Below are 12,405 nucleotides of genomic sequence, written 5' to 3'. Positions count from 1 at the left end.
TTTGATTATATTATATCAATACTCAGGTTTTGTACACATATTCAGTTAAGTTCACTAACATAGGCTTCAACTCTATTCACGCTGTGATGAAACAAGTTCTTAAAGCCGATGTATTCATGAAACTGTGATGAAATAGGTTCTTAAAGCCAGTGTAAACACATTTGAATGAATATAGTTAGCAACAAAGTTTGATGGACAGCATAAAGCTGTAATTTCTTCATTTATTTGTAATAATTTTATGGCATGTGTTTTTATTATTGTAACAGCCCAAGTACCGCCGCACCATAATATTGTCCGCTTTGGCCGGGACGTACCACCATCGACTCACGGATTTGCTTTTGGTTGCCCAGGTGAAGACTTCCCAAGATGTCACCCATCCTGATAATACTTCCACCTGAGCACGCTTAACTGTGGAACTCTCCTCTCATCCACTACCATTATGCGCCCAAAACGCATTATGATGGGGAATATATCCACATCCTTATAAAGGAGGCTTAGTTCTACTCCCCAACCGATGTGGGATGTCACAATCCACCCCGCTTAGGGGTCCAGCGTTCTCGCGGGACCTGGCACCACCGATCCGGCCCTGTGATCTGATACCATCTGTAACAGTTCAGGTACCGCCGCACCATAATATTGTCCGCTTTGGCCGGGATGTACCACCATCGCCTCACGGATTTGCTTTTGGTTGCCCAGGTGAGACTTCCTAGGAGGTCACCCATCCTGATACTACTTCCACCTGAGCACGCTTAACTGTGGAGTTCTCTCTCATCCACTACCATTATGCGCCCAAAACGCGTTATGATGGGGAAGGTATCCACTTCCTTATAAAGAAGGTTTAGTTCTCCTCCCCAACCGATGTGGGATGTTACAATTATGCATAGGCACCCACAAGTTATGTAGAATAGAAGTTCAACACCTAAATATTACGGCTTCAAATCTATGGTGACTAAATTATGGGTGCTAAACGGTTTTTATTCATGGATCAAACCTGAGAAGGTAGATTCGGGTAATAGATAAATGGTAGGTTTGCTTTTATTTTTAATTTTATTTTTTTTTGTTAAAATTATAAAAAATGGTTGTTTTGCCTACTTATCTTTTTTTCCCAACCCGTGTATCACACGGGTTCTAACCTGGTAGTTATCATAAACATGAAAATTTGAAAATTAACCACCAAAACATCAATACCTAAAATGATAACTTTCTATATAAGAAAATCACATATTTGACTAAATAAAATCCCATCAGTTGATAATCCATGAAACATCTAACCAAATATAATGTCTGACACAATTACCAATCATGGCAATAACCTCCAAATCACAAAAATGATCAAGTTATATAGGCTCGTAACCGGGAACACATCGAAAAGAGAAGAAAACCCTATCAGCTGAGACATCTGAGATATTTGACTAAGTAAAACCCTATCAGTTGAGAGACCAAATCGTAGGTCATAACACTTAACAGGTCACCAGATACCGTGTGTTTAATCGCTTTTGCTGTCAATTAGTCACCAATATACACGCATTTAACATCTAGAGCATGCTGTTGATTGTAATCAACCAATAGTTAAAATGGAATCCATCATTTACCAAACAAGATTCGTTTTAGTGATTATAATTAAGATGATATCTAAGTCATTCAGTGATTATAGTTAAAATGAAACTGAAATCGAATATTTATGGTTCATAATCTTAATATTCGAATCGATTCAGTGTTTATACCTAACATGAGACCGAAATAGGAAATTTAGGGCTACTGATAAAATAAAACTCGATGGTCAGGTTACGACCAAGAACTTCATTCGGTCTCATTTTGCACTAAAACTACCAGAAATCAAACCTAATCAGTTACAACAACTACCTGGTTTAATTTCATTTCATTTCGCACAATGTCATTACGGAATGAAGCGGAATTGATAGTAAATGAACCCTAATGAGACGGTTAGGTTACAACAACTTCATATAGATTCAAATTGCACACAAAATCACCCCTAATCAGATCGCCAGGTTCATTCAATTTCATTTTGCACTCAATTTATCAGAAATCAAGCCCTAATCAGGTAGTTAGGTTACGACAACAACTTAGTTTTATGGAATCAAGTATGAAATTAACCATGTCTTACAGTTCTGATATGAAAGAAGCAGTACGAACGCGGAGGACAGGTGGTGGTGGTGAGTCGATAGCCGCGAATTGAATGGAGTGGAGTGTAGTGGAGCGGTGCGAGCGAAGGTTTTACAATTTCAATGTTTATTTGAGCGGGAGCCGGGAGGTAGACACGTTATCTCATATTTTGAGATGATATATTATAATTAATATTTAAACTTAATTAATTTATCATTAAAATCATTAATATTAATATCTTCCTATTTTAATAAAGTAAAATAACTGTTGACACGTGTCAGTTTGTGGTTAAACCTTATAATTTTTTTCCCTTCAAACTAATAATTATATCATAAATCAATAATTATTCACTTTTCTTTTACACTCAATTTATATTATATATATATATATATCATTATTAAATTATTTACTTTCCTTTAACTCTATTTTTTATATATAATATACATTTTAATAAAAATAAATATTCTTATAATTTAAAAATATATGCTTTAAATCTATCTATTTATTTTTTAGTTAATTTTACTAAACTATATATATGTTTAAATGTAATAATATATGTCATTCACTTTCATATATAATAAAGTTTATCATAGTCAGTTTCTCGGTCTTTTTTATCAATGATTGTTCAGGTTTTTTGTGGGACTTAAATTTGATTGTTACGGGTCAAAAGTTGGTAAATAGATTGTTTGGTACAAGTTAATTACATTTAACTCAAAATTTGTTGCAGGTCAAAAATGGGTCATATGAGTATTTTTAAAAGTCGAGAATGCAAGTAGATTTATCATCAAATTTGTTACGGGTTCAAAGTTTTGACTTGAAAATGTCAAAAAAATGAAAGTTCGAATTTTTAAACGTGATTTAGGTTTCGAATTTGTTTTTAATGACATTTTTCGAAATAAGGAAAAGATTCGTGATTTGGTTAATTGACTATTTTTCCCACAACTATTAAAATTTAAGAAAAGACGGCGAACACTTGCGACATGCTACCTCCAGACCTATCAATGCTTCTAACTTTTATCAAATTTGAAACATTTGCGTAAGCATTGACTTTTCCTTTAACGGTGATTAAAATGTAGTGTGTGAAACATGTTATACAAAATTATGTTCAAGTGAAACAAAACATTCACAAAATTGAACAGGTTAACGTGTTATTTTTATGTGTTGTCATTATGGCAAAGTCGAGAAGCCCCCTCAAAATTATAAAAATCATTTTCATAGTGTAGCTTAGAACTATTATTGTGTGAAAAGTCTTTTTTGAAATTGGTTCATAATCAAAATTCTCTCAATATATATATATATATATATATATATATATATATATATATATATATATATATATATATATATATAAGGGTGGGTTCTAGTGAAAACTCCTCTTAAAAAGAAAACTTAAAAACTCCTAAAAACTTCTAAAAAACTATTTTTAACTTTTTTTAATTTTTTTTTTGAAGTTTCTTTTTTTTCATTATTCTTATATGTTGTTATTGGTTCCAAAAAAAAAACTTGTCGGTAACCTCATCGGTATAGTGCGCATGTGTAATAGTGTGCATTGCATACATGCAAAAGTGTTTGTATTGCATAGAATACAACACTATTGCACATATTTGATACACACAATTGTATATATGTAATAAAAGATTAATACACACATCGAATACACATTAGTACGTATGTGTAATACAACATTAATGCACATGTGCACTACATCGACTTTTATTTTATTATTTTTTTTTCATATAATACAACACTACTACACATATACAATACACAAATATTGAATATATGCAATAAAACACTATTAAACTCAAAAATACATAGTAATACATATGTGTAATACAACGGTATCGCACAGTAATACGTATGTGCATTATAGCGGTTTTTTTTATTTTTTTTATATTTTTCGAGTGAAATATAAGAAAATATAAGAATAATGGCTAAAACAAAATTTTGAAAATATTTTTTTATTTTTAATTAAAAATAATTCTTTAGGAGTTTTTAAGTTTTCTCTCTAAATGTGAGTTTTCTATATATATATATATATATATATATATGATACTGAGAATCAAATTTCCAATAGATGGACCGTTCTCAGGTATGTTTTTGCACCTGCTTTATTATTATTATTTATTAAGTTCATTTAAAAAAAATCATTTTCTGATATAAATAAAATCAAATTTTGTATACATAATATAGATATAAGTATAGATGTAATCATTTTTTCATATCCATTATGTACTTATTTGCTTTATTTATAACTTTATTATTTGGATCATCTCGTGTGTTACACGGGATCTAAAACTAGTAAACATATATAGCATAATAGTACAGTGATTCTATTACACCCCCCGCAGTCGAAGTGGAAGGAGATCGTATGTTTAGACTAGATCGAAAATCATCGAAAAGAATCTTCGGGAGACTTTTGGTTAAGATGTCAACAATCTGGTAGCGTGTGGGAACATGGACAATGCAAATTTTGACACGTTGTACCTGTTCACGAGTGAAGTGAATATCCAGTTAAATATGTTTCGTGCGTTGATGTTGTACAGGATTGCCCGATAAGTAAATCGTGTTTCAGTGTTAACCCCCCAATTCAGTTGAAGGACCAGCTGGGTTTGGGAGAGGGGAACGTCAACGTTGAACAGTTGATCAGACAAGACTTTTACTTCTTGACAGTATGCCGCCATATCTTTAAAATCTTCAAGGCGGGTGTTTGTGAGTTTTGTTGGAAGATGTAGGGCTCGAGAGCTTTTGTTGTCTTGAAAAAGGTTTTCTAGAGCTATTCAAGCATCATATGCAGTTGTGTTTTTTTTTAGGATTGTCTGGAGATGATCAGGGGAGATGGTGTCGTAGATCCATTGAAGGACTATGGCATCCAATCTTTTCCAGGAGTCTTCGGTTTTATCGGCTTTGTCTTTGTTAGTTGCAGCAACAGATGAAGTGGACTTGGGCTCAAGGTGGTCGGCTACCAGGTATGTCGTGCAATGAACCTTAAATAACTCAAACCAAGTTATGTATTGGCCACTTTCATTATCAAGAATGATTGGAATGAAATTATTAATATTTGAGACAATGATGGCAGGGTGGATTTTAGAATCCATTGGAAAATTGAAGATTGATGAAGGTGCAGGATCGATGAACCTGATGAGGACGCTGGTTATTAGTGATTAGAGTTTAGAAAAAAACTTACTCTGATACCATAATAGACACGATAATATTTTCCACAAAATCATTCTGATTAATCTCTTCCTATAAATAGGTTGTACAATGATATCTCATATTTTGAGATAATATATTATAATTAATATAAACATATCTAGCATAATAATACAGTGATTCTATTAGTTTCATTTATTTAACAGGTGGAGAGAAAGGAATGTTAATTAAAGAGAGAAAGAAAGAGAAAATATGTGATTTTATGGTTTAATGAAATGAAAAGGAAATTAAACATTTTTTTACTATTATACCCTTTTAAGTTAAACTAATAAAAAAATATATGTCCATAAACCAAAAAATTATAACTGCATTAACCAAGTTCACATTCTTTTACAATTCCTTTTACAACTCCTTGGCTAGAGTTCGATACATCCAAATCAGTAAGACAAAAAAATAATTCTTTAACCATTTGCTGAGCCAAAAACTATCACTCAAAAAACAACTAAACAAAAGCATAGAAGTCATCATTTCACAATTTCTTGAGGTCATTATTGGAATCGGCCACATCAAAGAAGGAATGCCAACACAATAAACCTTAGGAGGCTACATCTTCGAGCATAATCGTCACATACTCGTGGTCGCCTCTCATTTATTGACCCTGTCTGTCACTCCGTTAAATAATTCCTTCAAGCCCAATGTGCACAATCAATGTTATCTACCATTCCAGGAAATCCATGTTTGTTTCATGTGTGGCGTGCAAAAGTTTAATTTCCTTGGAGTTCAATTTACATAGATATTCTTTTCCGTACAACGTAACAACACATTATGAAAGTATTGTAGACTTTCATGTGAGCTTATTTTGGCATGCCCGAGTACTCATCATGTGCGTCTGGAGGATTCCCATACTCTGATAGATGTGTTGCCAATGTGCACTTCTGCACTGACATAATACTCTTTTTCCATACAGCATCCCAACCGATTTTAAGAGTTCTTTTATAATTACAGAATAATTGGTTTTTGGTATTTACAAAGTCGTTTTTAATTGAACCATCATTCACATTCCTTCCAACCTCATAATGATTATTATAAGATTTGTCTCAAATAATTCTTACACCTTCAACTTTGTTGTGCATTAACATAAGGCAAATGACACATATCTAACTAAAGTAGAAAAGTAAAGTACTTTAAATATTTGTTTGGTTGGTATAAAATTGAGTGTTTAAAAAGGTGAAAGAAAGGAACCATGGCTTCTAATTTCATGGACCAAGTTTCTGTTGGCCCTCGAACCTGTTTTCATGGCGAAACAAATCAACATGATAAGCATAAGCCTTCCAATATATAGGCGTATCTTTATAATTATGAAACATTAGTTAAAATATATTTTATCGCCTTGCCACATCAGGTTTCATGGTGTAGTCGTTTACCACACCACTCTAACACACTTCGGTTCAAACTCGGACCACCAGGCGAAACCATTTTTGAAATGATTTACCCCTTTTCAGTTTCTAAGTTTTACTCTATTAGCACCTCTTTAGACTAAAAATATAAATCCTAGCATGAAGTAATAAAGAGATCCAAGACCGCATGACATGAAAGGCATCATATTAAAAGTAACCCCTTTATATGATATTAAGATCTTTTGCAGTTATTTGAAAAACATAAAAGATTTCTAGAAATTATAACCATAACAATCTCAAATTAACAAAACCTTAAAAAAGAAGAATCAATGTTAAATTACACTCAATCTGATTAAAAGTACAATTGATTAATGTCACAAGAAGCTAATGAATAACAATAAATATCCTTAATCATTGTTTAAAAACTACACCGCATTTTGGTCATCAACAAGATTCTTGAATGTCTTGTTTTAGTGAAGATCGGGATCGGATAGTTGTCCAAGACAATCTGGAAACTTTATTGGGAGTTTTATTGGTTTGCTAGTGCTAACTCCTTGAATTGCTTTGGCTAAACTATACCCCAATCCAGTTGATACAGAGAATGAAACCGCATTTCCAATTTGCATGTACCTGAAACCAAAATCAAAACATAAATATACAAAATTCTAGCCGTCTGTAAGAAAATTAGTAAAATGATATATTGCAACCAAGTTCTTTGAAAAAACAAATTTGAATTTGAATAGCAGGTCGGGCATGTGTAAACGAGTCGTGTTAGAGAAAACATGAGTTGGTTATTTTGACTCTGTGACTGCTAGCAGGATCCAGACACCAGTTTGATACATTCTAAGCAATTAATAAACGTAACCTATTTTCACTTATTACATTTTTCATCTTTTAGGTTCACACCGAATTGCAGGTTGTCATCCAACCAGAGTAATCACCAAAAATGTCTTTTAATTCAAAACTTGTAACAGAACACCCCCTTTTCACTAAACGAAGATAACATTTTCCGTTAATTCCATCCTGATTACACCAAAAGAAGACCAATACCCTTACATGTAACACATATAACTGGATTTACAAAGAAAACGTTAACTCGGTAACTCCCAGTTAGTGAAAAAGAAATAATGTATTACAATTTTTAAATTAGAGAACGTTCTTTGTAATTACCTTAGTTAAAAGACAACCTTCAATTTGGGTAAACCTTAATGACAAAAAGTTTTTACTCTATAAATTAAGGAAACATATATAAACAACTAATAAAAAAAGAATTACTTGATTCAATTCATAAATTGGAGAATAGGTCATGATTGCTGGTTACAACTAAGAGGGTTGAGCTTTAAATTTGTGGAACTTTCAACTTAGAAGTATAAACGTTAGAAACTTTACTTTTTTGGCTAGAAAAGTAGTGCAAAAATATCATAACACAGTCATTTTTTGTAATATTACCTGGCTTTAACAGGTCCACATAGTTTATAATGATCAGGGAATCCTTGCAAACGTGCATTTTCACGAATAGTCAGCACTCTATCCTGGTTAGGATGTAGCAGCACCTATCAAAAAACATAAAACATAAATGAAAAAAAAGAAAACTTAATATCCAGTTGCTTGATTAAAACAGAATTAACAATGAAAATGATAATGATGGCTCGAAAAAAAAGATTAAGAACCTGATTATGTGGCTCGGCTCTACCAACTACAGTTGTGACAATATCATCCATACCCAAGCGACCAAATGGTCTGCATTTTTTATTATGTTAGTAAACCCTACCAACCAACATCACGTGCTAAGCTTAAAAAGAATTACTGCATAAAAGGTAACATATTTTGGTCTAGATTTTGTTAATAAAAATCTTGTCCCAGAAAAACAATTAAAAAAATCAACATGATTAAAGTTATCAAAAGATCATTTTGGTATGGTAACATGTTCCTGCTACCTTGCATTTAAAGTTGTCGAATAAATACTAAAACATAACTAAAAAATTGCCTAATAAAGTTTAAATAATTAATCATGAAAGATCAAGTACCCACTTATAAGAAACACAAAAAATCCAACCATATTGACTTTTGGTGTAATAACAGGATGGTGACACTTTATTAATAAGTTCTAATGTGAAGAGATTGAATAACACAAATGGGAATCAAGGATTTATAAGAGCATGGGATTTTTTTAACAATCATCATAGCATTTAATTAACATTTTTTAAACTAAAATGACTTTTGTGAGTGAAAATAAACATGGTTGCTTAAACGATTGAGTAGATGAAACTATGTTAATGTTTATACAATTATTCTAATCTAATTAAATAAATGCAGGTAGACATACTTTTTTGAAGTTCCACGAACAAAGGTCATAGCATAATTTGGAACCTGTAACAGTGGTGATTTAATGTTAGAAATATAGGCATGATGGTATTGGATAATAGAATTTATTATGTGATAAAACAAAACGATGTTGAAACTGTACCAAAGGTTTTCCTGAAGGTAGCATGACCCTTTCAACTGAAGGATCCCATTCTACTTTATTGTTTTTGCCAACTCTTACCCCTGGTAAATCCCTAAAGTTTGCTCCCTGCATATAAATTAAGCATTTCATAAATAATTAGTCCATGATAATTAACAATTTAATACTTTAAAGAATAACAAGAAATCTGCTAATAGCTCATATTAATGCAGATTTTCAACTTGGTTTAAAAAAACACAAGGCACAAGCATCACAGATCTTTGAAAGCTTTGTGACCAAATTTGAAAAAATGAAAGTTTGATGAACAAACCTTTATTTTTGGAATACGGCAAACACGAGTATAATCATCTTCATTCAGTTCCAATGGCCTATGATCATAAAGCATCATTCTTTTTGAGGAATCTTTACCCAAAGCTGTAAAAACAAATAAACAAAGCATGAGCATGGTTTAGCATGAAAATAATAATTTGATTTAAAAATGTAGTGTTTAAGTCACCTTGCTTTCTCATTCTAATGTATTTCTGAAAGCTTGTATGTGGGGCACCTGCATACTCCATTTCATCCTTATCATTGTGGTTTGTAACCTAAATGAATATAATATAAATGTTAATGATAATTATAATAATAATAATAATAATAATAATAAATCAATAACAACATCAACAAAAGTGCAACACTGAGTATGAAATTAACATTTACCTCAGGTAAGTCTGAAATTGCATCACCAAGAAATATACTCTTCTCTAACTTGTATGACTTATCATTATCAGACCCAACAATACAATCCTACAATTAGAATGAAAAGCTTAATAAAATACCATGAAAACATATTTAAATGTAAAAAATACTTTTATATAATTTTAATTGATGTAACCCACCTTGAACTCAACAGGAACAACTCCTCTCCCCACAACCTCATGTGTTGGTAAAGGAAACTGAGGCAGCTTCTGTTTGATTAAAAAATATTAATTAAATAACATGGAATAACATTAATATGCATATTCAATAGCCTTGACATCTTCAACCCATTTAATTAAAACTGGATTGATTTGGGTTGTGTTTCAAATCAAGCAAGTTAACACTGAAAATTCTAGCTAAAGGGAAACATATCAAAAAAAGAGAGAGAGAAACAATTCATAAAACCTTCTAAATCATATCACCCAAAAATTTAGATATTACTATAGTAAAATTACTTTTTAGAGTAATGTACATAGATGATCTCTATAGTTTGGGACAAACTATGAATTAAGTCCTAAGCTTTAATTTTACATATCATTTGCCCTTTTACTATAACATTAATAATAATAATAATAATAATAATAAAGAAAGAGGTTTAAATGTAATGTCTAAAAGAGTAAAATAGTGAAGAGTTGAAATGTAACTTTTAAACAAGTAAAATAGTCAAGAAGTTAAAAACTAATATGTAATTTTCAAAATGGCAAACAGTAAACTCACCTAGTCACTTGACATATAAGCTATCTTGAAAGCAAACTGTGTCCATAGAGACCAGATATATATAACATAAAGCTTAAAGACCATATCCATATTTTGCCGTATAATTTGCCAACCCATTAATATATTTCTAAAAAAAGAACAAAACATGTTTCTAACAAACTACTTGACCTGTTTACCCCATATAAAGCCCAATCCTCCATATTACCACAACTAATATCATAAAAAACACTAACCATCATTGTATTAGCACCCCAAAGAAACACCCTCAACCGACACTGAGGAACTCCATATGACCCAGCCGCCATTATCCCCAAACGCGTTTGATAATTCATCGAAACTAAACGCCCAACTGCGTGATATCCCAAAATACCATCCGCAAATTTGACAATATCAACAACATTCTCCATCAGAACAAATTTGGGTTTCAAAAAGTCAATAATATCCATATAGACAACAAGCTGATGGTTCTTTGGATCTTGTAACAGGTCCTCGTAGTTTCTAAACCGATTATGACCACTGATTCCTTGACAAGGAGGACCACCACATATGAAGTCCACATCACCCTGAGTGTGAAATAGTCAATGCACGGTTGGTGGATTAAGAACATGATAAAGATGTTGAATGCAGAGAAGAGGTGACTTACAGGAAGTGGTAAAATTCTTGATTGATATCCTCTGGTAACAAAATCCTTTATAGATTCCATGCAATTGCTATTGCAAAAACAATGAATGTATATGTAAATATTTTATTGAGTTCTTTTCATAAAATGCCCACACACTTAAAAAGATGACTTTGTTTCCAAAAAGATGCACACGCCATGTTATAGAAACTTTGACGACTAAAACAGGACAATGGTAGTTTATGTTTGAGAGGGGGTTGTTTTCAACAGGTGTAAATATGCCAAGTCAACCCAGTTTCATCGAGGCTCAAACTTAGCTCATTTAGAGCTTTATTTCAAAAGCTCAAGCTGGCATGTAAGTAGTTTTACGAGGTTGAAATCGAATCATTTATTATTTTATATATGTTTTTTATTTAAAATTTTTATATATAGCATAATACTTGATATTTATTATTTAGTTACCTTCAATAGTTCTATCATAATCATATATAATTATTATCATAAAACAAATAGTTAACCTATTAAATAAAAACTATGTAAATAATAGGCTCCCAAGAAACCTCAAGCTCAATAAGTGAAGATAGACTCGGGCCCGTTTAGTAAGCAAGCTTATTTTTAGACTCAAGCTCACTGGCAACCAAGCTTGTTTACATCCTTATTTTCGGAAGGAAAAAAAAAGTTTCTTGGTCTACCAAAATGCCAACACTTACCTCAACCCATCAATTGGCTCCCATGTATCATAACTAGGACCAAAGCCCTTCCATCGCACCTACATGTTGCAAATATTATTTTGAATATATAAACTGAAGCAGAAAGTGCGCCCCCCCCCAAAAAAAAAAAAGGAAAGTAAAGTGATAACAATATTTCTACAATTGTAGCATTTCATCAATAGATAAATCATAAAAGGATAAAAAAAATATTTGAAAAACTAATGTGTTATCCACCTTGAAATGCAGTGTTTGTTTATTCGCTTTGTTTGGATCACCATAACAAACTGCTGTCAATCTCTGAACTTCGAATTCACCTTTATAAGGATCACGGTTTTCATCAATTTCCTCAGAATCTGATTCTACAAATTTTGCACTTGTATCATCATGTTTTTTTGAACCCAATAAATCAAATTGTTTACAAAGTTTTTCCCATTCTTTCAGCAAAAATAAAAAGTCCTCAGCGGCTTCATTTCTCACCTGCAT

General features: G+C 31.9%; 1 protein-coding gene across 1 annotated transcript; it reads right to left on the bottom strand.

The window, feature by feature from the left end:
- Positions 1-7,055: 7,055 nt before the first annotated feature.
- LOC143532159 (DNA (cytosine-5)-methyltransferase 1-like) lies at positions 7,056-12,405 on the bottom strand. The gene is made up of 13 exons (XM_077027288.1): positions 12,157-12,405; positions 11,923-11,981; positions 11,237-11,303; positions 10,827-11,156; positions 10,017-10,085; positions 9,838-9,924; positions 9,635-9,722; positions 9,449-9,552; positions 9,142-9,246; positions 9,001-9,044; positions 8,345-8,414; positions 8,124-8,227; positions 7,056-7,304 (listed from the first exon to the last, which is right to left on the bottom strand). The coding sequence occupies exons 1-13, from the start codon at positions 12,403-12,405 to the stop codon at positions 7,145-7,147; spliced, it is 1,536 nt and encodes a 511-aa protein (XP_076883403.1). The 3' UTR covers positions 7,056-7,144.

This window comes from Bidens hawaiensis, unplaced genomic scaffold (genome assembly GCF_021521415.1).
Source record: "Bidens hawaiensis isolate Kalapana, Puna unplaced genomic scaffold, B.hawaiensis_p1.1 tig00009385_1, whole genome shotgun sequence".
NCBI lineage: Eukaryota > Viridiplantae > Streptophyta > Magnoliopsida > Asterales > Asteraceae > Bidens > Bidens hawaiensis.
This window is presented reverse-complemented; position numbering and strand designations above follow the sequence as displayed.